Source organism: Melospiza melodia, chromosome 26, assembly GCF_035770615.1.
Source record: "Melospiza melodia melodia isolate bMelMel2 chromosome 26, bMelMel2.pri, whole genome shotgun sequence".
Classification (NCBI taxonomy): Eukaryota; Metazoa; Chordata; class Aves; order Passeriformes; family Passerellidae; genus Melospiza; species Melospiza melodia.
Window position 1 is genome coordinate 9,612,587 of NC_086219.1, and position 28,000 is coordinate 9,640,586.

The 28,000-nt window shown below is 47.5% G+C and overlaps 1 protein-coding gene across 1 annotated transcript; it reads left to right on the forward strand.

The window, feature by feature from the left end:
* Positions 1–155: 155 nt before the first annotated feature.
* Positions 156–27,998, forward strand: LOC134429525 (olfactory receptor 14J1-like; the record flags this gene model as incomplete). The annotated part of the gene is made up of 4 exons (XM_063176724.1): positions 156–229; positions 985–1,048; positions 27,366–27,512; positions 27,621–27,998. Coding segments are annotated over exons 1-4 (663 nt in total), but the record flags the coding sequence as incomplete, so codon positions are not given.
* Between the last annotated feature and the right edge of the window lie 2 nt (positions 27,999–28,000).

Below are 28,000 nucleotides of genomic sequence, written 5' to 3' on the forward strand. Positions count from 1 at the left end.
CATGCCTGATCTTTTCAGTGGAGCCACACCGCCATCTTGTGGCGAGACTGCAACAATGCAGTGATTTTTTCCAACAACATATAAAAAGAGTACATCTAAGTAAACAATGACAATGCAACAAATGGATTATCCTTCAACTTTGGGATTTCACGAAGATGAAGAAAATTCAGATGAAGCACAGCAATAAGGAGAAGACATCATACGGATTACAGCATCGGAAGGTGTTCCGGCATGGATGCTGTCAGCAGCGGAAGCAGCAAAAAGCTTCTTGTATTCTTTTGATACAGCAAAAAAGAGATATCAACAGGATCCTCAAGTTTCCTTTTCAGATTTAGGAGCGAGGCCAAAAACCTCAAGGCAAAGAATGAGGTACGATGAATCACTGATGACCTCCACAACCCTGTTGTTCATGCAAATCCCAATGCAATCTCTAGAGGAGGAATTTCAACAGCTGGTGAAGACGATGGATTGGAAGCGCATCAGAAAAGCATTGGCAAAAGACAAGCATTTATTTCCGGATTCAGGAGATTTGACAATGCCGGTGACATATGATGCCCAGGGACAGAATCCAAGATGGGAAAGGATGGGTCATGAAACACTCAAAGACTTAGGGAAGGTGGCTCAAACTTTTGGGCTGGATTCAAAATATTTCAAACAACTATTAAGAGGGACATTCACCACGTATGACCTTACGCCATATGATATTCGAAGCATTGTGGCAATGATTCTCACTGACACACAGAGTCTTGTCTGGGAAAAAAGATGGAGAAAGTATAGTTCAGAGTTGTGAAATAGATATCAAGGTGGGCCAAACGCGAATATCACAGAAGCGCAGTTAGCGGGAGATCCTCCGGATGACAACCCAGGAGAACAAGCAGTGAGGCTTCTACAAAGAGTATTAAGTGACATCAAAGAAGCAGCACGAATGGCAATCATGCAGATTACGCCAACAGGTGCTCCGGATGTTCCGTTCTCTTGCATCAGGCAAGGTCCTGCAGAACCGTTCATGTCGTTCATTGATCGACTCACGCAAGCCGTGGATCGACAGGTGACGATTGAGGAGGCGAAGAGGCCTCTCTTGGAGAGCTTAGCTTTTGGCAATGCCAACCCGGATTGTCAACGGGTCATTAGTGCCATGCCAGGACAGCCATCCTTGGCAGAGATGGTGGAGGCATGCAGCAAGGTGGGGACACCTCAGCATGTCGCATCGATTGTGAAGAACGAATTAAAAGAGGAATGGGAAGAACAAATAAAGGGACACTCAGAGAGACAATCAGAAGACAAGGCATTGGAAAAGATGCTGGAAAAAATACTTCATCAACAGAACGAGAACACCAACAAAGTTCTTGCAACAATGCAGAAGAAGAACAATCCCCCAGGAGGACAGTGTTACAAATGTGGGGAGTTTGGACACATGAGAAAGAATTGTCCACAAACACATACACCAGCGCCAGCACAAAAACCGGAAAGGCCAATTTGTGCGCGGTGCAGAAGAGGAAGACACTCTGTCAAAGAATGGTATTCTCAGACAGATATGGAAGGAAATCCGTTACCATGTCAGGGAAACGAAAAAAGGAGCGCGGCCGTAAATCACCAGCCCGCTCAGACACAAGTACTGGCGGTGACACAAGAGCAGACAGGGTAATCATCAGTGAGTGACAAGCAGACACCCTCAGCAAAACCCTCAGTTGATTCCATAGCGACCAAGACCTCCTCCCACAAGGGGCACAGTGTGCATTGGCAGCTTCAAAACTAGTATGCTTTCTAGATGAAAATCATGCAGAGATACCAACGGGTATCCACAGACATTCATACAAAAACCAAGATTTCCTGATAGTTGGACAAGACAAATGCAGTATCCTTGGACTCATTGTTTATCCTACAGTTATTTCTGCAGACAAGAATACAGAATTGACGGTTCTGGCAAGAGCGCTTCATCCACCATTGACTGGGCCGGAAAATACTGTGGTTGCGAGAGCTTTCGCCTTGCCGCCACACGCAGTTGGAGAAGTCATGTCAATCTTCAACGAAGAAGGATTCCCTATGAAAGGACATGTTGAAGTACATAAAACATGGGTGAAGCACATAGGTCGAGATCGAACCACACTCACGTGCCCATTGACATATGGAGACAGGACGATAGCAATCAGAGGTATGCTCGACACAGGGGCGGATGTCACAGTAATATCGTACATTTTTTGGCCACGCAATTGGAGCTTGGTCACGCCCTTGGGTTCTCTCTCAGGCATAGGGGGAGCTTCTCTGTGTCTGCAGAGTGAGAATTCCGTCGTTGTCACGGGACCAGGAGACAAGACGGTGATCATTCGTCCTTTTGTCGTCCAGTAGCCGATCACAGTCTGGGGTCAACACCTTTTGGCACAATGGGGTGCGAAGATCGAAGTGTATTTTTAATAGGGGTCACTGCAGCACTCGCCACATTGAAGTTGACATGGAGAACAGACGATCCAGTTTGGGTGGATCAGTGGCCCCTTGAGCGGAGAAAAGTTGAGTGCTTTGAAAAACCTGATCCAAGAACAATTGCAGAAGGGAACACATCAAGCCAACAGACAGCCCTTGGAACTCTCCAGTGTTTGTCATCAAAAAAAAGCTATCAGGCAAATGGAGGTTGTTACATGATCTCAGGAAGATCAATGAAGTCATAGAAGACATGGGACCACTTCAGCTGGGACTTCCATCTGTCTCAATGATTCCCAGAGACTGGCTGCTTGTGGTCATTGACCTCAAGGATTGTTTCTTCAGTATTCCGCTCCATCCAGATGATGCTCCAAGATTTGCCTTTTCAGTTCCGAGTATCAACAAGGAAACGCCTCTGCAGCGGTACCAATAGGTGGTCCTTCCACAAAGATGGAAAAATTCTCCGACGATCTGTCAATGGTACGTGGCACGAGCTTTGGCACCAGCGCGGAAGAAATTTCCAAAGGTAAAGATCATTCATTACATGGATGATTTGCTCATTGCAGCGTCAACACAACAGGAGCTGCAAGAAGCTCGTGACTGTGTGATCGCAGAAGTGCAAAAGGCAGGTCTGGAAATCAGCATTTCAAAGATTCAAGAGGTTGTGCATTGGAAATATCTAGGGTAGAAGATTTCAGAGAGAACAATAAAACCTCAGAAAATGGAGATCAGCACAAAGATCAGCAATTTGCATGATTTACAACAGCTTTTGGGAGAGATCAACTGGATGAAGCCAGTTTTGGGAATCACGAACAGCGACATCCCAGCGTTGCTCGATCTTTTGAGAGGAGACACAGACATTCGATCTCCCAGGACACTCATCCCAGAAGCAAAGAAAGAGTTGGAGAAAGTCACAGACACGATACAGAAAAGGCAGGAACATCGATTTGTTCCAATGTTGCCTTTTCAGTTGGCAGTGCTGGGGAAGAAAACAGAGTTCCATGGTTTGATCTTCCAATGGAATGAATCACAAAAAGACTCTTTGATAATCATAGAGTGGGTTTTTCTACCATACAGGCCTTCAAAGACAATTCTCACAGATTTAGAGATGGCTGCACAAATCATCATAAAGGCGAGAACGAGGTTGCTGACAATGGCAGGACGGGAATTCTCAGTCATCAGATTACCTCTGAAGCAAGACTATTTCGATTGGGCAATGCAACAGTTGAAAGACTTATTAATCACGTTGTCAGGTTTTCCGGGAATTTGCACAATCCATTTTCCACAGCATAGAATACTGCAATCACAAATATGTTACAGAGCGAAACCAAGAATAAGTGAAGAACCTTTGGACGGGATCATAGTGTTCACTGATGGCTCAGGAAAGACGCACAAGTCAGTGATCACATGGAGAAACTCAACGACAGGGGATTGGGAATCAGATGTAAAGATGGTTCAGGGCTCTCCACAAATTGTGGAGTTGGCAGCCGTTGTCCGAGCATTTCAGTTGTTCAAACAACCTCTCAATCTGGTCACAGATTCCGCATATGTTGCGGGTGTGGTCAAACGATTGGAGGGTTTGCTCTTGAAAGAAGTCAGTAATGAGGTTTTTTACTCATATTTGGCGAGCTTGAAAACATTGCTAGAGAGCAGGGAAAGAGAATATTTTATCATGCACATTAGAGAGCACACAACACTTCCGGGGTTTTTAGTGGAAGGGAATGCTCGGGCAGACAGGTTGACAATGCCCATTTTGCAAACACTGCTGGACATTTTTGAGCAGGCAAGATTAAGTCATGCGTTCTTTCATCAGAATGCATAGGCGCTGATGGAGTCCTTTCGTCTCAAAAAGAGTCAGGCGAGGGAGATCATTAGTGCTTGTCCAGACTGTCAGCTTGTGTAGCCACCTTCTTCTACAGGAGCAGTCAATCTGTGGGTACTGCAGAGTCTTCAATTGTGGCAAGCTGATGTCATGAAGTATCCATCCTTTGGGAGGCTCAAAAATGTTCATGTTTCAGTAGATACCTTCTCAGGTGCAATCTTTGCTTCAGCACATGCAGGGGAAACAGCATACCATGCTTGTCGACATTTTCTGCAAGCATTCCCATCATTAGGTGTGCCTCAGAAGATAAAAACAGACAATGGTCCAACATATACAGGCAGGGTGCTTGACAGATTCCTGAAAAGATGGGATGTTAAACATACGTTTGGTATTCCACATTCGCCCACAGGTCAGGCAATCATTGAAAGAACACATCACACCCTGAAATCCCTTCTGGACAGACAAAGAAGGGGCGAGCCAGAGGCAACACCTCACATGAAATTAAATAAGGCGTTGTATGTGTTGAATTTCCTAAATAGTTCATCCTCAGAACCTAATCCACCAATCTTGAGACATTTTCTAAACAGCACACAGGCAAAGCTAAGGGAAAATCCTTTAGTTTTGATCAGAAACCCAGAGACAGGACAAATAGAGGGTCCTTTCAAACTAATCACTTGGGGCAAGGGTTTCGCTTGTGTTTCCACAGATCGAGGTCTGAAGTGGGTGTCAGCACGACCCGTGAAGCCATTTCGAACTCGAGAACAGGAAAACGCTGATCCGAGAAACAAAGAGACGAGTACTCAGACAGAAGTCGAGACTCAGACTGCAAAAGACGACTCAGAAGAGAAATAAAAAGAACTAAGGACTTTGGAGATTTTTCCTTTGGGGTCTTGAGTGAAAAACATAACAATGATTTCACACGAAAATGAAGTCATGAGCTTCACGATGCTCATATGCATCATTCTTTCATTCATTGCAATAAGCAATGGGGCAAATTTACCTATTAATCAACTGAAACAAAATGTATGGGAGGCTTTAGCTCAAGCAGCGAATTTAGATAGTATTTGTCTGACACATTCGAGGCCAGGGAGACCATTTTCAGCATGCATGGTTGGATTGCCAGTGGACGAATGGCCAATTCCAGGGCACTCCGCAGTTAACATTTCGCAGGTCATTAAAGATCCTGTGAAGGAGTGGTGTGCTTGGACATATCTACTTCCTGTGGCTTCTACAGAACCTCAGGAATAGGAGATTTTTGAGTCCATGACAATGGAACTCTGCATGCAGTTCAAAACTTCAAATGTCACAAAGGCAAAAACTATCGATTTGACTCCCAATCATGAATTCTATAAAAATGCATCAGCATGGTGCAAATACACAGAGAAAACTGCCAGAGGATCAATCCAAGTCCCAGTGCAATTGCCAAAGGGTTTGTTTCTAATTTGCGGGGACAGAATTTGGCATGGCATTCCTGCTAATGCCACAGGAGGTCAATGCAGCATTGGGAAAATTTCAATGTTGTCACCAGATTTGAAATCGCTAAGAGAGCAAAAGCACAAAGAAAAAAGATCAATACAACATTATGCGGCAGATTGCAATGACGAAATATTTTCTTGGGACAAGGCAGCGAGAGTTGCTACAGCAATCTTCTCACCTCAAGCAGCATCGGGGATGGCCTTGACTCAAATCGACCCCATAGGTTGTTGGTTGAGCAAACATGTTCAGTCTGTGTCTGTTGCATTGAGTGACATGTTAAAAGACATCAGTGGTGTAAGACAGGCGACACTTCAAAACAGAGCGGGGATTGATTATCTATTGCTTGCTCATGGACATGGGTGCGAAGAATCTGAAGGGATGTGCTGCATGAATCTCTCAGACCATTCAAGGTCAATTCATGAAAGTATTCAGAAAATGAAAGACAGCATAAATAAACTTGGCGAGATCACAGGATCGTGGATCGATGATCTGGTAGAACTTTTTGTTATCTCTCCCATATGGAGAGGAATTTTAAAGATAGCATTCTATGTCTTAATAATTCTCTTAGTCTTCATACTTGTTATTCCATGTATCTTTGTATGTCTAAGATCTGTCATGAGTCAGGTAGCAAAAGAAGTGTTTTTAGTGCAAACAGAAGGGGGAGATGTGGGAACTCAGCACAACATTCCTGATGTGCAGAGTCACCGAGACCACCCTTGGGGGGCTTGGAGGTCCTGGAACATTGCCAGAAGTGTTTGGTGGTTGGACTTTGATCCTGCACGGGAAAAACACCTGTATGAGGATGGGAGGATCACACGGGGATAAATGGTGAAGAGATAGATTAATTATAGTGTGAAACACAGGTCTTAGAATCTCGGTACAGGGGGGTTCTAGAGAGACAAGATGGAGGAATTAGGGTGTGTCCTGTCCTCCTTCTTCTTCTTCTTGTTGTCCATCTTCTGTGGTGGTGGTGGCACTTTGAGATTGGTTCTTACTGAATGTGCACTTGTCAATAAGGGTGAAAGGTATTGGGGAGAAAAGGTAAATATCTTACGTGTAGTTTTTGGTATAAAGATAAGTGACCGCCCCGAGGGCAGTCAGTGTGCTCATGGCTGACATGCTGTGCGGACCTCCGTCGTGCCAGAAGAAAATATTGTAGATAAGAATTCATAAACAACACTGAAGACCGAAAAACCTGAAGACTCCTTTCGTCCTTTGGAGCGCAGGCTGCCCCAAGGCCATCCCAAGCCTTTCCAGGCCATTAAAAACAGCCAAGAACGGGACATCTTTGGATCTGGAATCCTCTCAGATTGGGTGTCTCTTTGGATCCAGGGTCTCCTCAGCACTGAAAACTTCTCCTCTGATCTGGGGCCTCCTTGGATTCAGAATCTTCTCAGCTCTGGAATCTTGTTCCTGTCTCTGGAAATTTATTGGATCTGGAATCCTCTCAAATTTGGTGTCTCTTTGGATCCAGGGTCTCCTCCGCACTGAAATCTTCTCCTCAGCTCTGGGGTTTCCTCAGTGCCGGGCTTTCCTCAGCACTCCTTGGATCCAGAATCTCCACCTTGGTCTTCTTGGATCCAGGTAGACCCTGGATCCAGCATCTCCACCCCAGCCCCCAAATTTCCCTGTGGTCTCCCCCTTTGAGCATTTTCTGGGTCTCCATTGGTGCTGGGAATGTCCTGGGGCAGGCAAATCCCTCCTCTGTCTGGAAAAATCCTAAATTACAACTTCCTGGTGGTTAAATAGAACCAACTTCCTGGTGGTGAATCCGGGGCAAAGTCCCCCAGGGCCTGGCACCTTTATCTGGGGTAACTGGTTTAACTGGCTGAATTGTCTAATTGATTTCTCTAATTTATGTAATTTAATCCAGTCTATCTAACTCAGCTGGTTTAAATGTTTTAAATTACTTAAGTGGTTCCACAATGAGTTTATAACTGGTTCAACTGGTTTAATTGGTTCATCTAAATGAACAAGTTTAATTGGTTTATCTAGTTAAACTGGTTCAATTGTCTCACTGCCTGAATTGGTCTAAGCGATGTAGCAGACCAGAGTGGGGGTGATTTGTGAAAAAAAAACTCCACAACTTATAAAAGTTGTAAAGCTGGAATTATTTATTTCATTGCTGGACATGCTGCCCAAGGACATGAGCACCCCCAAAATTCCTGAGTCTACTTTATCCCCTAATGTTGCATTTGTATAATGTTGCATTTGCATAAAATCATGCATATGTATTAAATGTATCAATTTTATGAGCCTGTACAGTTTTTCAGTCACATAGTTGTAATGTAGTGTTTATAACGCAGATTCAGTTTTTCTGTTTGCTTCCATCTCAAAGTCAGCAGGGAGCCTCTTCTCATCTCTCTTCAGCTTTTCTTTCTTGTCACATTCCTATTTTCTGAAAAATCCCTTCACCCAGAATTTTTCTCCTGAGAAGCTGAGAAGCGTCAGAGAAAAAAGAAAACAATCATTATCTGATTTGCTTCTCCGATGTTTTGCTGCTTTGGAATGTGTTTGGAGATTGTTTCATTGGTTTAATGTGAATTGTTTTGACTTATTGGCCAATCAGGGTAAAGCTGTGTCGGGGCTCTGGAAAGAGTCACAAGTTTTCATTATTATCTTTTTAGCCTTCTGTCTGTATCCTTTCTGTATTCTTTACTATAGTTTAGTATAGTATTCTTAATATAGTAACAAATTGATAAATTAGCCTTCTGAGAACATGGAGGCAGATTCATTGTTCCTTCCTTCGTCTGGGCACTCTGCAAATCAAATACAATATTTTCTGAGTAGCCTTGAGTCTCCTTTGTTCTCTCTCTGCAGGCTTTTTGCTAAGCACACAAGTTAAAAGACTAAACAAAAAAATCCAAAATTGCTTTTTACCCTGAGTTAAATTTCCAATCCCCTGTTTAATTCCTCCCTTTTCTAGAAACAAGTAAATTATTTTACTTAGCACAAATTTCTATGATAATAGGTGTCCCTTAATGCTTTGCCATGTACATTTGACAATGAGGTCAACACTGCTATTTGCTGTAGTATTCTCCAATTCCACTAAAAAAGATAACTCTAAACTCACCCTAACTAAACCAATAAATTTGTAAGGCTGCCAACAGAAGTCTTCTTGGTTCCAGTGTCACAATGGACCCTTTGCTCCATGAGGTTCATTGGTGTAACATGGATGCCTTGATTCCATTAAGTTGTGTAGTGTGATCTCCTTGGTTCTGAGGCTCTGCTGTGGCTGCTGTGTAACAACGAACCTGTGGTATCATGAGGTTCCATAGTGTCACCATGGTCCCTTTGGTTCCACAAGGCCTTGCTGTGCCACAATAGCTCCTTTGTTCCATGGAGTTCTGCACTGTCAACAATGATCTCCTTGGTTCCACAGTGTCACAATGGACCCTTGATTCCATGAGGAGCCTGGCCTCCCACAGCCCCTTACACACCCTTATGGCCCCTCATGGCCCCTCACAGCCTCTCACAGCTCATGGCTCCTCACGGCCCCTCATGGTCCCTCACAGGCCCCTCATGGCCCCTCACAGCCCCTCATGGCCCCTCACGGCCCCTCAAAGCTCCCTCATACTTTCCCATTGCCCCTTATGGCCCCTCATGGCCCCTCACAGCCTCTCACAGCTCATGGCTCCTCACGGCCCCTCATGGTTCCCTCACAGCCCCTCATGGCTCCCTCACAGTTTCCCATGGCCCCTCATGGCCCCTCACGGCCCCTCACAGCTCATGGCCCCTTACAGCATCTCATGGTCACTCACAGGCCCCTCATGGCCCCTCACAGTTCCCCAAAACCCCTCACAGCCCCTGACAGCACTTCATGGATCCTCACAGACCCTTATGACCCCACATGGCCCCTCACAGCCCTTCATGACCCCTCATGGCTCCCTTACAGTCCCCAAGACCCCTCACACCCCCTCACTGTGGATGCCATGGGACAGAGATGGAGAAACAGCAAGCGTTTCTCACAGCGGCTTGTGAGAATTATTAGCAAGTTGAAAGAATGTGAGAACTTATGTATAAACAATCTGCAAGTGGTGTTCTACTTCATCTTTCTCTTCTTCTCAAGGACAGTGTATAAAGAATGTGGTTCTGTTAACCAGCCAATCAAATAGAATATATTGTATCATTCTATAAAAACCGCATGGTTCTCTTGAATAAAACCTTCTTTTAGTCTTTCTGCAATACTGCCTCCTGCCAGAACCTGTGTCATTCTCGGTGCAAGAGTGACACCTCACAGCCCCTCATGGCCCCTCACAGCCTCTCACAGATCATGGCCCCTCATGGACCCTCAAAGACCATCACGACCCCTCACAACCCCTCACAGTCCCTCACCGCCCCTCATGGCCTCTCACAGACCCTCACGGTCCCTCACAGCCCTTCACGGCCCCTCACAGCTCAAGGCCCTTCACCGCCCCAGGCGCGGCACCCCCTGAGCCGCCTCCGGCCCCGCCATTGGCGTCGCTCTTTGCTGCCCGCCAATGGCGGCCCGAGTCTGCAGTGGCGTCACCAGTCACTGGGCAAAGGGAGGCCTGGGGATGAGGTGCCCCGGGTTGGCCGGGAATGGGGTCCGGGGGTCCCTGGGATCATGGAAAGGGGGGATCCAGGGGCTAGGAGAGGAGAATACCCAGGAAAGGGGGTGCAGGGGGTGTCAGGGAAGGATAAGGGGGTGGAGGGGATCCTGCAGCTGGGGAAAGAGATGCGGGGGGTCCCAGTGCCCAGGAATGGGCATTCAAGGGGGTCCCGGTGGGCTCCACAAAGCCCCTCCCAGGGGGCAGCAGGAGCTGTCTCAGGAGCTCTGGGCAGAGAAAAGGGGGTTACCCCGGCTTGGGGGGGACATGGGGGACTCACACATGCTTCCAGGGGGGACACGACCCTTGGGAACCCCCCCCCACCTTGTCCTGCAGGGGAGGCCGAGCCCCAGCCCGTGCAGACGAAGCCCCCGAGCCCCAGCAGCATCTTGGGAGAGCATCTGGGGCCAGGAGGGGCAGGATCCGGGAAACGGCGGCGGCTGCCGGGGCCGCAGGTTCCTGGGAACCGCAAACACGGCGGCGGCATCTGTGACAGAGGCGTGGCCTCAGCTGCCAGAGAACGCGACCCTGGCTGGGTGTGCGCAGCCTGGGCTCCTGCAGGCGGCTGCACCGGGCGATTCACAAAGGAAATTGTTCACAGACCGTTGGTCTGCACGGAGAATTCCTACACCCGCAGAGCATTGGCCTCTGCAAAGAGTTCATCATCGTGCAGAGCATTGGCCACTGCAGAAGATTCTTGAATTTCCTTTGAACGTAAAGATTGACTAAAGTTGAAATTTTTGGTTTTGTCTCATCTGCACTCTGAGAGAGAATGCCAAAGGGAAATACAGGACAGCATAGTGCCCGTCTTCTGGTGCAGCAGTTCAGTGGTGTGCCCAGCTGAGTGGATGAACAATATATGCTCTACTGATTGTGCTTTTTATTTGCACTGAAGAAATGTGACATTTTCTAAATGTACTAGTCTATACATTTTTTTCCTAAAATGATTGCTTAAACTGCTTAAAGATGAACAAGTTCTGATCAAGTTTCAGTGGGTTGTTATCATCTAGTTATTAAAATTATTAGGGAGATGCCTCTGAATTGCTGCAGCAGCCTGGCTGCCCTTAGATGACATTCTGGCCAGAAGCCTTGTGAGGTCACCCAGCACATTAGAGAACCCACACAAGAGGAATTCGGAAAAAAATGAGAACACTTTGTCAGTCCTGTCCCTCACAGGGATCTCTTTAAAGAAACTTCAGTATTTCAATCTCACTTTGAGTTCTTGAGAAGTTTTTTTAGCCCTCTCTGAGGGACTGAGTCTGATGCAAAGAGCACCAAAGCCCCAGAGGCTCATTGAAGTCCCTGTGCTGTGTCGGTGCTGCTGAGCTGGGCTGGGCTCCTGGCCCAGAGACAGCTCCTGGCAAGGGCAGCGCTGCAGAGAGACAGCTCTGGCCAGGAGCAGCTCCTGTGCACAGCCCAGCAGGGCTGGGGCACTGCCAGGGCCCCTCAGGGACACCAGCAGGGCACAGACAGAGCTCACAGGGGCTCAGCACTGGCAGGGGCTGTGGCATGTCCCAGAGGGGGCTGTGTCACAGCAGCACCTCTGGGGCTGTGTAACAGAGCCACAGAGCAGGTGGGATGTCAGCAAGGGGCTGTGTGACAGAACTGAGTGGGCAGTGTGAGAGCCCGGAGTGGGGTGTGACATCACAGAGCTAGCTGTGACATCATAGATGGTGGCTCTGTGATATAACAATGTGGGTTGTGATGTAGAGTATGATATCACAAAGCATCTGTGTGATGTCACAGAGAAGGCTGTGACTTCATAGGGTGACTGTGACATCACACAGCAGCTGAATGACATCATATGGAGGCGGCGTTACGTACCAGAGTGGTTGTGTCACAACACAGGGGCTGTGTGACATCAGAGGAGCTGTGTGACATCACAGATGACTTTGTGACATCACAGGGGCAGTGTGACACCATAGGGGTTTGTGTGACACCATAGGGGCATTTTGACATCACAGGGACAGTATGACATCACAGGGACTTTGTGACATCACAGGAGGCTGTGTGATACCACAGGGGCTGCATGACATCACAGGTGGCTGTGTGACATTGCAGATGGAAGTGTGACATCACAGAGCAGCTGTGTGACATCACAGGGGCAGTGTGACAATACAGGAGCTGTGTGACATCACAGGTACTGTGTGACATCACAGGGCTGTGTGACATCACAGGATCTGTGTGACATCACAGGGGTGGTGTGACGTCACTGGGGAGGTCACTCTGCCCCAGCCCCCCTCACAGTTCCCCCCAGAGCAGTCCAACCCTGCTCATGCACAGTGGGGTCCCCTGTCCCCCCAGGTCCCCCCAACCCCGGCCCCGCAGCCTCCCCCAGAGGATGTTCCACGAGATCGACCGCAGAGCCTGACACAGGGATGGGGGGCCAGGGCCCTGGGGGAGGCAGAGGGGGACAGGGACCTCCCGGCAGCGTCCCCGTGTCCCCCAGGGCCAGAGCCTGGGCCAGGGCTCCTTCACCCTGTTATAGATAAATATCATAATATTGGCTTTTCGCAAATATTAAAATGGATTTTATATGTGTGATGTTAAAGTAACTTTGTTGTAAAGATATCATTCTTATTTCTGTTGTCAATTAAGCTTAGTGGAATAGCTGCTTGTGTTAAAGTGCCTGCTTGGATGGGATAACATCCAATGCACACAGGATGGGGACACCTGTACAGATCGGCCAACTATCAGTACTCACCGTCTGAAGGCAGAGTGGACCAAGACCCAAAAACTGGAGGTGATAAAGAGAAGGAGCCAAAGCCACAGCCAAGAAACACACATGCTCTGAAAAGGCAGGCCCAAGGAGGGGCCATGTAAAATCTTTCCTGGAATATGTAAAGTAGTTTATGAATATGCATGAGGGTCTATGAATATGCAACAGGTTGATGTAAGGGGAAAGGTATCTCAGGGGGATCCCCGAAGGTAACAGGGTGCTCATGGCTGAGTGCCAAGATGCACCTGGCCATAATAACCTTTGCTTCATGGTCCTGGTCTCCAATTAAGCTTTTATTAAACTTTGTACATTTTCACAGGAGAGTGAAAGTTTTTTTCACAAATGGAATCTCAAGGAAACAAGGGTCAGTTGTTAAGCCAAGGCTCTGCTGTGACCAAGTGGGGCCTCATGGGACACAGGTGCCAGTGGGACATTGCCAGGTCTAGTAGGAACAAGGCTCCACTATTGCACAGTGTTACAGATGAGTAATGTCATAGTTGGGTCTCACAATGAGGAGATAGATATTATGTGTATGTTAAGATGTGTAGTGATGTTATTGTCATCTGTCTCCCATAGTCCTCTTTCCTCTCCCCTTGTAATGGCCTTGGTGGTTGGGGCATTTGGGGAGGGCAGGTTTGTCACTAAGAGGCACGGCATTGCTGTTGAAGATTGCAATGCAAGTTGTTTTCCATTACTATCTGTACGGCAGATTACCTTTGGTCAAGTGGGCAGTTTGCTTTATCTCTCTCTTTGAGTGACCACATTCACACCTCCCTCAGGAGGGGCATTGCTGATAACAGCTATTGAATGTCACTGCATGACTAATAAGAACTATAACATCCCATTATGAGATGCTCCACCCAGAGGGAGGAGCCAAGCATTGCTACCCAGATATAATCCAGAAGATTTTGAGACACCAGCACGGCTTTCTCCACTGGATTCCCCAGAGGAACAGCAGCTGTCCCTTCTTCTACTGTATCTTCAGAGGAAGAATGCATCCTTCTCTACAGATTCCCCTCGCTCCAAGAGAACCACACCTGATACTTCAGGAGGGCTACAGCCACATTTCCAATTGGACTGCTACCAACACCCCACAGGGTGTCAGGTTGGATTCTGACTCTGTCAGTGTTGTTCCAGTGTACTGCATTGTTTATTCTATAGTTTGTTTTTTTCTTATCCCTATTAAAGAACTGTTATTTCCTGCTTCCTTATTTTTTCCTGAGAGCCCCCTTAATTTAAAATTTATCGCAATTCAGGGACGTGGGGTGGGTTTACATTCTCCATTTCAGGGAAGGCTCCTGCCTTCCTTAGCAGACTCCTGGCTTTCCAAACCAAGACAGATTTTGGCGCCCAATGTGGGCCTCGAGGGCACAGAAACCAAAAGGGAATAACAGTTCTTGAGTAATCTAATTTTTTGTTTGTGTGCTGCTATAGAAACCTCATTAAGCAACACCATGTGGTCCAGCTTGCCCTGGTTTGGGTGGCACGTGATCGTGGCTGTATTTCTCCCATATATAGGCCCTTATCTAAACATGGGTCCTATAACCAAGGCTACTGTGTCTGTTATCTGGCTTGTTTTATGGGTGAATAAGGTGAGGGATTCATGGATTTTTAACTTCCTCTGGAAAGCAGGCACATGGATTCACAGCTATCACACACTAACTGTATGTTTTTAGGGTTACTTTAATAATGGCACCTGCTGTAAAGAAATGACACCAGGAAAATCTTCTCCCAACCCTTTAACCATCTCTTTGGGTCCGCCCCACCAGTTTTTGAAGGGTTCAGATCCACTGTAAATACTAAAGATATCAAACAGTGGCCAGTGTTGCTGATAGGCCTGTTCTATTTAGCATTTAGAGAGAAGGAAAGATTAACCTGGATAACTACCCTGACACCTACCCCAGAACCTAACACACCACCAGAGTCTAGGGATGCTGCTGCCCCAGAGCCTGACCCTGCCCCACAGCCCACCTCAGATACAAACCACCCAGATTGGGTGAGGGGTTCGGTGAATGAGATACATGAGATGGGCCAGATGCTGAAGGAATACACTTCCCCAGCTGGTGAGAAGCCCTCCCTCCGCCTTGAAGAGGGAGAGTCTAATAGTGCAGCAGTAGAACCCACAGATTTTACAACTGTCCAGGTTCCAGCTGAATTGCAAAGGCAGACACAACCAGCAGCAGTTGCCCCTGTGGAAACAAGGAGATTTAAAATGAAAACAGCTAGGGGAGGGCCCTCAAAACCCACAGAGGAACCCGAGGTTGAGATCATCACCGAGTCCCTGATGTACAAAAGTCTCTGTAATCTGCACAAAGACATTGTACGATTGGGATGTGAGGCTTATACAACCTGGTTACTCCGGGTCTGGGACCTCATGGGTACAGGCGTCCAGTTGGATGGTGGTAAGGCAAGGAATCTGGGACCCTTGACCCAGGACTCAGGTATCAATCAGATTTTTGTAAGGGAGCCAGGGTCCCTTTCCCTCTGGGAGTGGCTTTTAATAAGTGTCAGGGAGAGGTTTGTTCACAGGGAAAGAATGGAGGACCACCACCATAGAATGTGCTGGAAGACTCTTGAGGAAGGGATCCAACAGCTGAGAGAAGTGGCAGTATTGGAAGGACTCTTTGGGAGGGATGGACAGCATGATAATGACCCTGAAAAAGTCAGTTGCACAGGGCAAATGTTGTGGAGCCTGGCAAATCTGGGGCCATCTCAATACACCACTTTTATTGCAATGATTAATGCCGACACCAACTGAGAGACATTGGGTTCTGTGGCCAACGAGCTTAGGAATTATGAGAGTGTGATCAATGGCCCCATGCAGGCTCATGTCTTTGTGCCGTGGTCCAAGAACTCAGAGAGGAGATGAGGGAGATGAGGGAGGAGGTGAGGAGGAACAGTACCATCATTGCACCAGTGCGAGTCACAGGCCCCAGAGTCAGAGCCCAACGTTCCCCAGCTACAGAGAGAGGGTACACCCCACGAGCTGACCTGTGGTTTTTTCTGCGTGACTGTGGGGAAGACATGGGAAGGTGGGATGGAAAACCCACTTCTGTCCTGGCAGCATGGGTGTGTCAACTCAAGGCGAGAAACATTAACCAAGGAACTCCAAGGGAACTCCAGTAAAGTGAAGGTAGCCTCATCCTCCCATGACCAAGCTGCTGAGTATGATCTGTCAGATGCACTGGAAGGTACCTCTACCATGTATGCCCAGGGTTAGAAGGGCCGTGCTTCTAGCCAGGGAGAGGCACGGGAAAACTGGATTTTCTGGACAGTGTTGATCAGATGGCCTGGCATGTCAGAACAACAAAAGTACAATGCTTTAGTTGATACTGGTGCACAATGTACCCTAATGCCATCGGGACATGTGGGGGCCGAACCTGTTTCCATTGCCAGGGTGACAGGGGGATCACAGTAATTGACCCTGTTGGAAGTCAAGGTGAGCCTGACTGGAAAAGAGTGGAAGAAACATCCTATTGTGACGGGCCCAGAGGCCCCGTGTATCTGGGCATAGATTTCCTCTGGAATGGCTATTACAAGAATACAAAGGGACTCAGATAGGCTTTTGGCATAGCTGCTGTGGAGGCAGAAAACATCAAGCAGTTGAACACTTTGCCTGGACTATCAGAAAGCCCATATGCAGTAGGTCTCCTGAAGATGGAAGAGCAACAAGTGCCGATTGCCACCTCGACAGTGCACTGCTGGCAGTATCGGATGAATCAAGATACTGTGATCCCCATCCACAAAATGATCCATGAGCTGGAGAGCCAAGGGGTGGTCAGCAAAACCTACTCACCCTTCAACAGTCCCATGTGGCCTGTGCGCAAGTCTGACAGAGAATGGAGATTGACAGTGGACTATTGTGCATTGAATGAAGTGACTCCACCGCTGAGCGCCGCTGGGCCGGACATGCTGCAACTCCAATACGAGCTGGAGTCCAAGGTAGCAAAGTGGTACACCACTGTTGACATTGCTAACACATCTTTCTCCATTCCTCTGGCAGCAGAATGCAGGCCTCAGTTTGCTTCCACCTGGAGCAGCATGCAGTACACCTGGAACTGACTGCCCCAGGGGTGGAAGCACAGCCCCACCATCTGCCATGGACTGATCCAGAGTGCACGGGAGAAGGATGAGGCTCCAGAAAACCTGCTGTACATCGATGACATCATTGTGTGGGGGAACATGCAATGGAAGTGTTTGAGAAAGGAGAGAGGATTATTCAGATTCTGCTAGAAGCCGGTTGTGCCATCAAGAAGGGCAAAGTCAAGGGACCTGCCCAAGAGATCCAGTTCCTGAGAGCAAAGTGGCAAGATGGACGGCGTCAGATTCCCCCTGAGGTCATCAACAAAATCACAGCTATGTTTCCACCATCCAGCAAGAAGGAGACACAAGCTTTCCAAGGCGCCATAGGCTTTTGGAGAATGAACATCTCCAAGTACAGACAGATTGTGAGCCATCTTTACCTGGTCACCCACAAAAAGAACACTTTCCACTGGTGCCCTAAGCAGCAACAAGCCTTCACCAAGACTAAGCAGGAGATCGCTCATGCGGTTGCCCTTGGCCCTGTCAGGACAGGACCAGAGGTGAAGAATGTGCTCTACTCTGCAGCCAGGAACCATGGCTTGTCCTGGAGCCTTTGGCAGAAGCTGCCTGGGGAGACTCGAGGCCGACCACTAGGATTTCATAGTTGAAGCTACAGAGCGTCTGAAGCCAACTACACTCCCACAGAGAAGGAAATCTTGGCTGCCTATGAAGGAGTTAAAGCCGCTTTAGAGGTAATAGGCACTGAAGCACAACTCCTTTTGGCACACCGACTTACCAGTGCTGGGGTGGATTTTTAAAGGAAAGCTTCCCACTACCCACCACACCACCAATGCTACATGGAGCAAGTGGATTGCTCTGATCACACAGCTTGCCTGTATTGGAAACCTGAATCACCTTGGGATTTTAGAGATAATTACAAACTGGCCAGAAGGGGAAAACTTTGGTCTCACTGATGAAGAGGAACAAGAGCACAGGCTGAAGAAGCACCTCCTTAAAACCATCTACCAGCAGAAGAAACACGCTGCACTTCTTTTTTCACTGATGGTTCCTGTCACATTGTAGGGATGAACCGGAAGTGGAAAGCAGCCGTATGGAGCCCCACACAACAGGTTGCACAAGCTACCAAAGGAGAAGGTGGATCAAGTCAATTTGCTGAACTCAAAGCTGTTCAGCTGACCCTGGACATTGCTGAGAGAGAGAAGTGGTCAAAGCTCTACTTTTATACTGATTTGTGGATGGTAGCCAATGCTCTGTGGGGCTGGCTGGAAATGTGGAAAAAGACAAACTGGCAGTGTAGAGGAAAGCCAGTCTGGGCTGCTGATGAATGGAAGACATTGCCATTCAGTTGGAGAAGCTACCTGTGAAAGTCCGCCATGTGGATGATCATGTCCCCAAGAGTTGGGCTAATGAGGAACACTGAAACAACAAACAGGTAGACCAGACTGTAAAGATAGGGGTGTCCAAGATAGATCTAGATTGGGAACAGAAGGGAGAGTTATTCCTAGCTCAATGGGCCCTTGATGCCTCAGGCCATCAGGGCAGGGATGCCACCTATAAGTGGGCACGAGACCGAGGGGTGGATCTAATCATGGACAGTATTTCTCAGGTCATCATGACTGTGAAACATGTGCTGCCATCAAACAGGCCAAGCGAGAGAAGCCCCTGTGGTATGGTGGGCGATGGTCCAAGTACAAGTATGGGGAGGCCTGGCAGATTGACTATCACACTGCCCCAGACATGCCAGGGCAAGTGCTACATGCTGACCATACTGGAAGCCACCACTGGATGGTTGGAGACCTACCCTGTGCCTCATGCCACTGCCCAGAACACCATCCTGGGCCTGGAAAAGCAAGTTCTGTGGAGACATGGCACCCCTGAGAGGATTGAGTCAGACAACAGGGCCCATTTCAAGAACAGCCTTATCAACACCTGGGCCAGGGAACATGGCATTGAGTGGGTGTACCATATCCCCCATCATGCACCAGCTGTTGGGAAAGTTGAACAATGCAATGGACTACTCAGGACTGCCCCGAAGGCACTTGGCGAGGGAACTTTTAGAAATTGGGAAGTGAACTTAGCATAAGCCACCTGGATGGTCAACACCCAAGGGTCAATCAATCAAGCTGGTCCTGTCCAGTCTGAACCCCTGCACACAGTGGATGGAGACAAAGTCCCTGTAGTACACATGAAAGGTATTTTAGGAAAGACTGTTTGGATTATTCCCACCACAGGCAAAGACATACCCATCCGTGGGATCGTTTTTGCTCAAGGACCTGGTTACACGTGGTGGGTAATGCAGAAAGATGGAGAAAGCCATTGTGTACCACAGGGAAACCTAGTCTTAAGTGAGAACTGTGAGTAAGGTTTCATTGTGATGCAGATGGAAATAGAATAAGGCGTGGATAATGTCCTAGACTGCAAGGTAATATGTGTGTTCTATTCCTTTCTGTTAGAGGTGTGGCAGTTATCTTCTGTTAATTGGGCAGTTTTTCTTTATCTCTTCCACAAACCAGTCCTCCCTCCAGGGAGACATCTGCTGTTAATGGGCTATTAAATATCATTGCAAGACTGATATACATCATCCCACTGTGAGATGCTCTGCCCCAGAGGGAGGAACCAAGCATTCCTAACTGGATATATTCTGAGATTTTGGGATGCCAGAACAGCCTTTCCACAAGATTCCCAGGGGAACAGCTGCCCCTTCCACTGGATTCCAGAGGAGCAGCAGCCTTTTCTACTGGATTCCTACAGGAGCAGCTGCCTTTTCCACTGGATTCCCATAGGAGCAGCAGCCTTTTCCACTGGATTATCAGAGGTAGACCAGGCCTATCTACACCACCCCTGGATATTCAGAGGAGACCTACACCCTTCTACAGGACCACTGCTCCAACAGAACCACACTTGTCTGCAGGAAGACTGCAGGAAGAATGCAGCCACTATTTTCATGGCACTGCATGCAACACCCAGACCCCCAGGGTTTCAGGTTGTTTTTCAACTCTGTCAGCATTATTTTGTATTACTGCATTGTTTATTTATTTTTTCTTCTTCAATAAAGAACTGTTATTCCTGCTCCCACATCTGTGCCTGAGAGGCCCCTTAATTTCAAAATGATAACAATCCGGAGGGAGGGGGTTTAATATTTTCCATTTCAGGGACAGCTCCTGCCTTCATTAGCTGACACTTGTCTTTTAAAACCTTGACAAGGGGAAGGTTTCAAAGCCTCAGTTATAATGTAAATAACGTTTGAAGTAACAAATAAAATAGGAATTGGAGATGTTCTATTAGTTCCAGAAGCAGGGTGAAATTTATTAGGACAGGATTTACAGGTGCAGTTTGACATTGGAGTGCTCCCAGAGAAAGGGAAAATGGTAGTTAAGCTTCTCCAAGTAAGGGAAGAAAATGGGGAGAAAATTCATGAGATGATGTGGGCAAAAACGAAAAAGTGAGATAAATTACACATGAAACCTATAGTAATGAAAATAGTAAATGAGAACTATCCAGTTCGGGTACGACAGTATCCACTCTCCCTGGAGGGGAGATGAGGACTGCAGCCACTGATCCAGGACCTACTTGAGGAGGGGACCTTAGAACCATGTATGTTCCCCCACAATACACCCATATTACCAATAAAGAAGTCAGATGGGATTTACAGGCTTGTCCAAGATTAAGAGAAGTGAACAAAAGAACAGTGAATCCGTACCCTGTAGTACCTAACCCCTCTACACTATTGAGTAATATCCCCCCAGCACACCAGTAGTTTAGCATGACAGAACTAAAAGATGCTTTTTGGGTGTGCCCACTGCCAGAGGAAAGTAGGGATATATTTACCTTTGAATGGGAAGACCCTGATTCTGGGAGGAAGTAACAACTTTGGTGGACCGGGTTATCCTAAGGGTTTTCTGAACCCCCAAACCTCTTTGGTCAAACCCTAGGAGGAGAAGTAATACAGGTCTTCTCCATTAAACCTGAGACAAAGCTCATCCAATGTGTAAATTATTTACTTCTCTCAGGACGGGAAGGAAAAGAAGTTTGGGAATCTACCATAGTGTTGTTAAATTTTCTGGGGGGCCAAGGACTTCAGGTATCAAAAGGGAAACTCAAATTTGTAGAGTGGGAAGTAAAATTCCTGTGACATGTGATTTGTCAAGGGAGCTGGAGGCTGAACCCTGAGAGAATTACGGGGATAGTCTCACTCCCACCACCAAAAACTAAGAGGGAAGTCAGAAGGTTTTTAGGCCTGTTGGGATCTTGTAGGCTATGGATTGAAGGATACACGAAGGTCATCCCATTCTTGTATGAAAAGTTAGTTGAGGAAGAGGTTAGGTGAGTAAAAGACAATGAACAAAAGTTTGAAGATTTAAAGGAAAAATTAGTCAGTGCACTGGAACGGAGTCTTCCTGCCTTAGTCAAACCCTTCTATCTGTTTGTAGATGTAGAAAGAGGGGTAGCACATGGAGTGTTAGCCCAGGACTGGGGAGGATCCGGGAAACCAGTGGCCTGTTTATCAAAACTGCTAGACCCTGTCAGCCGAGGGTGGCCAACCTGCATTCAGGCTCTGGCAGTGATTGCCTTACTCATAGCAGAAAGCAAAACATTAACCTTTTGGGGGAATCCTGAAGATATATATCCCAAACTCAGTAAGGAGTATCCTGAGCCAAAAGGCTGAGAAATAGCTCACTGATTCCTGAATGCTAAAGTATGAAGCCATGTTAAGAGATAATGGTTTAGGGCTGATTGTGAGTAACCAACTCAACCCTGCCCAGTTTTTGGATGGAGAACCAGATGAGGAACTAATATATAATTGCCTAGAGGTTATAAACTATGAAACTAAAGGAAGAGAAGGCCTAACAGATCAATGACTCCAAGGTGGAAAGCAATTGTACATTGATGGATCTTCACGGGTAATAAAGGACTGCAGGGTATGGGGTACGCTGTAGTGCATGAAGGGTTGGTAGCCGTAGAAAAGGGAAAGTTACCTTCCAACTAGTCAGCCCAAGGTGTGAGTTGTATGCCCTAAAAAGAGGTCTGGAAAGATTAGCATGGAAAAGGGGAACAATATATACAGGACTCAAAATACACTTTTGGAATAGTGCATACCTTTGGAAAAATTAGGGAAGAGAGGGTGCTATTAAATTCAAAGGGAAAGGGACTGATTCACAAAAAAATTGTCTTAGAAGAGTTAGAAACCTTACAATTACCAGAGTAGGAAGCAGTGGTGTATGTTAAAGGACATCAAAAAGGGGCAACTCAGGAGGCGCAAGGGAAAAATTTAGTGATTTAGAAGCTAAAAATACAACTGAATCAGAGACAGAAAACTAATGATGGTATTAACACCTATGAGTGAAATGCAAAAAATCCCCGTGTTCAGCGGGACAGAAGAGGAAGAACTCCTTAAAATAGGAGCCAAGAAAGACAACAAAGGGAAATGGATATTAGCAGATGGGAGGCAAATGTTGAGGCAAGCCCCTTGCCAAGAAAATGCTGGAAGGCATACATGGAACAAAACATTGGGGTACACAAGTGCTAAGTGATCAATTTCTGAGGGATTGGGGTTGCATAGGAATTTTCAAAATAGCTAAGCAAATAACTGAATGGTGTGTGATAGGTTAACAAGTGAATAAGAAAATCAGGAAAACACCCAGAGGAGGGTGACCACTAGCATTAGGGCCCTTCCAAAACATCCAAGTAGGCTTTACCGAGCTTCCCCAGGTACAATGGTGGAAGTTTTTGCCAGTGATAGTAGATCACGTGATTCGTTGGGTAGAGGTGGTACCCACTGTAAAAGCCAATGCCAATGTTGTGAGTAAAACACTTCTAAAATCAATCATTCCCTGATATGGGATGGCAAACAGGATTGATTCAGACTGGGGAACCCATTTCACATCAAAGATATTGCAGAAAGTTGTTCAGGCCCTGGGAGGGAAATGGGAATTACACACTCCATGGCATCCACAGAGTTCTTTCAGGTTGAGAGAATGAATTAAACTCTTAAAAGAGCTCTAGTTAAGCTAATGACTGAAACCCAAATGTCATGGATAAAATGTGTCCCTTTGGCCTTATTAAGAATTAAACCAAACCCCAGTCAGATCTGGGGGTGTCACCTTATGAAATGATGTTTGGGTTACCCTTCCTGACCTCACCCCAGAAGGTTGCCACCTATGAGGAAGGGGAAGCTGATGCCAAGAAATAAGTTATGTTTATAGCAGAAACCTTAGAAGGGCTAAGACATAAAGGGACAATTCCTCAAACTACCACCCTGGATTTCAGAATCCATAGTACTATTCCCAAGAATTCGATGATAATTAAGTCATGGAGAGATCAGCCTCTAACTCCTCAGTGGGAAGGTCCCTTTCAGGTACTGCTCACCACCAAATCGGCTGTGCGAACTGCAGAGTGGGAATGGACTCATTCCAACAGAGACAAAGGCCCAGTAGAAGAACCCAAAGAGTGGACTATAATATCCAGGCTGGGTGAAACAAGACTGACTCTCAAGCAGAGACTGAAAGACAAGCAGAAAAACACCAAGACACTCAAAAAGTAGAGTCAAGCTTCCACCATCCAGCTCGAGAACTGTCTTCCTGTTTTCATGGGTGAGAATTACCAGCATCTGTTGAGGAGAAGTACACAAGGAAATGAAAGAGGTAGTGGGACAGCTTCTTTAAGAAAATAAGAAAAAGGAGGAGGGCAAGACCAGGTTGCCCCCTTTGTTTGCTACCAAGAAGGCTCCATAGCGCTGCTGCGGGTAACAACCCCATAGGCATGGTAAGGTAGGGACAAAAGGCCATACCTTTATGGACTTTACCAGACCTATACCTTTACCATACCTCTATCATTCCTCAGTTGTCTTTTAATTAAACAGGGACGGGAGGACAGGAACAAGTTGACCTCTGCACTCACTCCTAAGATACACTGACTATGGGTAGCAACTACATAGGCACGGTAGATGGGAGTCAAAGCCATACAGGACATTTGCGATGCCCTTTCGTGCATTCAAAATGAGTGTGTCTAAGGAAAAACGCAGATTATTTTGTTCTGTTCCCACTGTCCTTACCCACATCAACAGATACTGGTATGACTCATTCAAGAGTGAGAGAAAATTTTTTACTTAATTCAGAAAAAAGACTTATAGAAAAAGAAAAGGGGGGCTTGTTATAGATGAGTAGTCCTATGGCTGACTATCTCAATTAAGGTGTGAATATTAAATATATGTTAGGAGAAGTTTTGTGGATGTGTAGTTATCCTTCCCCTCTCCCTTGCATTGTTATCGCAGGATGGCCTCAGTAGTCAGGGACTATGGGGGGATTGGCTTGTTACTCTGGCAGCACCTGACCTCCAATCAAGCTGTAAGACAGTGATCTCCACCACTGGACAGTGAAGAAGGAGTCGATTGACAAGACTTTGGGAGGGGCTAGAGGTATAAAAGACAGAACATCCATTTTGTAGATGAGCATGCAGTGACAGAATCCATTGCTCCCGATACTGTATCCTTTTCTTTATTCAGTCTTCTGTTGTATTTTGAAAAGATCTTAAAAAACAATTTAAATATTTGAAAGAGAAAATTGTTTCTCACATTAGGTTGGGGAATGTGGGGCAAGGTTGTCCACAGCGGGTCAGCTCTCAAGGTGAAACTTCTCTGACCTAGCCAGACTTCCTTGGGAGTGGTACAACATCAATATCAATCACAGAATGCTGCAATCACCTCTTCTCTAAAGAGAACAGTAATAAAGTACACTCTTTAAAACAGGATTACTTATTTCTTCAATGCTCATTGAAAGATTTCTCCACAACTGTAAATGGAAAGCTTCCTAGACAAGAGCAGTAGAGCAGAGGGAAATGAAGGTAGAGCCATGGTTTATCAGGAGTTGCCTGATCCTAATGAGCCTCACTGTGCATTTGGAGCTGAGCCCTGGAACCTCAGGGCCTGAGAGGAGATTGCACAAACCTTTCCAGGAGTCAAAGTCAGAAGAAAAGCCGCAACGTGTCTCAAGGCATAAATGGGTCACACTGAGGTCCATCCCAAACACAGGCTCCTCATGGGCTACTTGGAGGAGAGAATTTGAGACCAGGTTGGCAAAAAATACTCAGTGTGGAAAGAAAAATCCAAAGTACCTTGAAAAACTAGAGTATCTCAAAGTATTAATGAGCCCCACTGAGTGTCAGTACAAAGCTCTTAAGGGACTCATTAAAGCAGATACTTGGGGCCATGATTGCACAAACCTCTCACAGAGCCTGTACCAAAAGGGAAACACCAAATACCTTAAAATTACTGAAGAAGCTTGAAGCATTAATGAGCCCACTAAATGTTGCTACTGACAAAGAATCTCCAGGGACTAATTAAAGCAGATAATTGGAGGCTATGATTGCAGAAACCTCTCAGAGACTCCAAGGCAAAAGCCAAACCCAAATTCCTTTGAAAAACCTGCAGTCTCTGCAGGGAGCATTAAGGAGCCCCCAGGGCCATACCTGACCAAGGCTCCCCAGGGACTCCTTCCAGCAGATCCTTGAGGCCACTGGGATGTGGGCTAGGGTGGGATGCTGAGGGCAGGACAAGGGGCTGACAGTGCCCAGCCTGGCTGGGGCTGTGCCAGGAGGCGTCAGTGCCTCAGGACAAGGTGTCTCCTCCCAGCCCTTGGTGGCACAGACCCTGCTGTGACCCAGGGCACCAAGACTTGGCTTCTCTTTGTCCCCACCTGTCATCACTGCCTTCAGTTCTCTGCTCTGCCTGAGGCCTGGGGACACTTTCTCAGTCGTGTCCCTCAGTGGGACCCATTAAAAGTCCAAGAAAGTTTGGAGTTGGATTCTGACTTGGAGTTCTGGAGAGGTTTCTTCAGCTCCCTCTCAGGGACTGATGTTCAGGGCCTGAGCACAAAGGCCCAGAGGCTCATTAAAGTCCTTGTGCTGTGTCTGTGCTGCTGAGCTGGGCTGGGCTCCTGGCACAGAGGCAGCTCCTGGTAACCAAGCAAAGCTTCAAAAGCACATTTCTCTTGATGAGCAGCTCTTCTGCCAGCCCAGCAGGGCTGAGGCACTGCCTGCAGCCACCCCAGGCACAGCACAGAGGCTCAGAGAGTTTCAGTCAGTCAGTGCTGGGAAGGTGCTGAGAAGTGCCTGGGGCAGAATCACTGCCAGCCCTTGGCACAGGAACCTCTGGCTGCAGGACAATGCAGCTGCAGCTCCTGGAGCCTTCTCCTAAAGCTGGAACATCCCAATGCCTTCAGACTCTGTGAGTACATTCTCTGATTGTCTCTTGTGCAGAGCAGCAAGGGGTTCCCAGGGCTGTCCTGCAGAGCAGGGTCCTGCAGCCCAGGGTGCTGTGCAGGGGCAGGGATTCTTCTGCCTGCCAGGGACAGCTCTCAGACATCCCTGGCAGCTGCTCCCAGCGCTGTGGGACAAGATCTGGGTGGAAGAAGACAGCTGGTAAGGCTTGGAAGAGTTCTCCTTGTGTGGTGAGAATGCTGCATTGTTCAGGACTGCTCCCAGCATGGCATTTAACTGCAGAACTTTTCAAAGTAGATTATACAGGGAGCACAGCAAGGCAGGGGCTGCATGAAAGGGAAAATCCTGATTTTTCAAGCTACTGCTCTGGGCTGCCAGGATGGGAAATTGCACATCAATATCTATCTCTCAGTTCAGGGCGAGAATTTTTTTTTTCTTAAAATCTTATGAGACCAGGCAGTGACAGAACTCAGCACAAGGCCCCTCCCAGGAAGAATCAGTGTCACTTTTCCAGCCTCCTCAGTGTTGCTCTGACATCGCCATCAGAGCCTGCAGAGCCAGAGCTGCCCCTGGGCAGTGCCTGAGCTGGGAGCAGTCTTCAGGGCAGAGCTGAGCCCCCAGGGCTGGGCTGGGCTCTGGCAGCACTGGCAGGGCCCAGCCCTGGGCACAGGGAAGCAGCTGCTGGCAGGGACAGCTCCAGGCAGCAGAGCCCTGGGCAGGCAGTGGGGGGAATGTGCCCCCAGGCTGTGCTGGGATATTTAAAGTCCTCTCCGAACCCAACTATTCCATGATTAATGTTTTTACAGATCCCTGTGCCAAGGCACCACAGGAAATGTCCAACAACAGCTCCATCAGGCACTTCCTCCTGCTGGCATTGGCAGACACGCGGCAGCTGCAGCTCCTGCACTTCTGCCTCTTGCTGGGCATCTCCCTGGCTGCCCTCCTGGGCAACGGCCTCATCATCAGCGCCGTAGCCTGTGGCAACCACCTGCATAGGCCCATGTTCTTCTTCCTGCTCAACCTGGCCCTCAGCGACCTGGGCTCTATCTTCACCACTGTCCCCAAAGCCATGCACAATTCCCTCTGGGACACCAGGAACATCTCCTACTCAGGATGTGCAACACAGCTCTTTTTCTTTTTTCTCTTCATGGGAGCAGAGCTTGCCCTGCTGACCATCATGTGCTACGACCGCTACGTGTCCATCTGCAAACCCCTGCACTACGGGACCCTCCTGGGCAGCAGAGCTTGTGCCCACATGGCAGCAGCTGCCTGGGCCAGTGCCTTTTTCTATTCACTGCTGCACACAGCCAATACACTTTCCCTGCCCCTGTGCCATGGCAATGTCCTGGGCCAGTTCTTCTGTGAAATCCCCCAGATCCTCAAGCTCTCCTGCTCACACTCCAATCTCAGAGAAGTTTGGCTTCTTGCTCTTGGTGCCTGTTTGGTATTTGTTTGTTTTGTGTTCATTGTTTTCTCCTATGTGCAGATCTTCAGGGTTGTACTGAGGATCCCCTCTGAGCAGGGACGACAAAAAGCCTTTTCGACTTGCCTCCCTCACCTTGTTGTGATCTCTTTGTTCCTTAGCACCGGCACGTTTGCCTACCTGAAGCCCCCCTCCATGTCCTCCCCATCCCTGGATCTCGCCCTGTCAGTTCTGTACTCGGTGGTGACTCCAGCCCTGAACCCCCTCATGTATAGCCTAAGGAACCAGGAACTCAAGGCTGCAGTGTGGAGACTGAT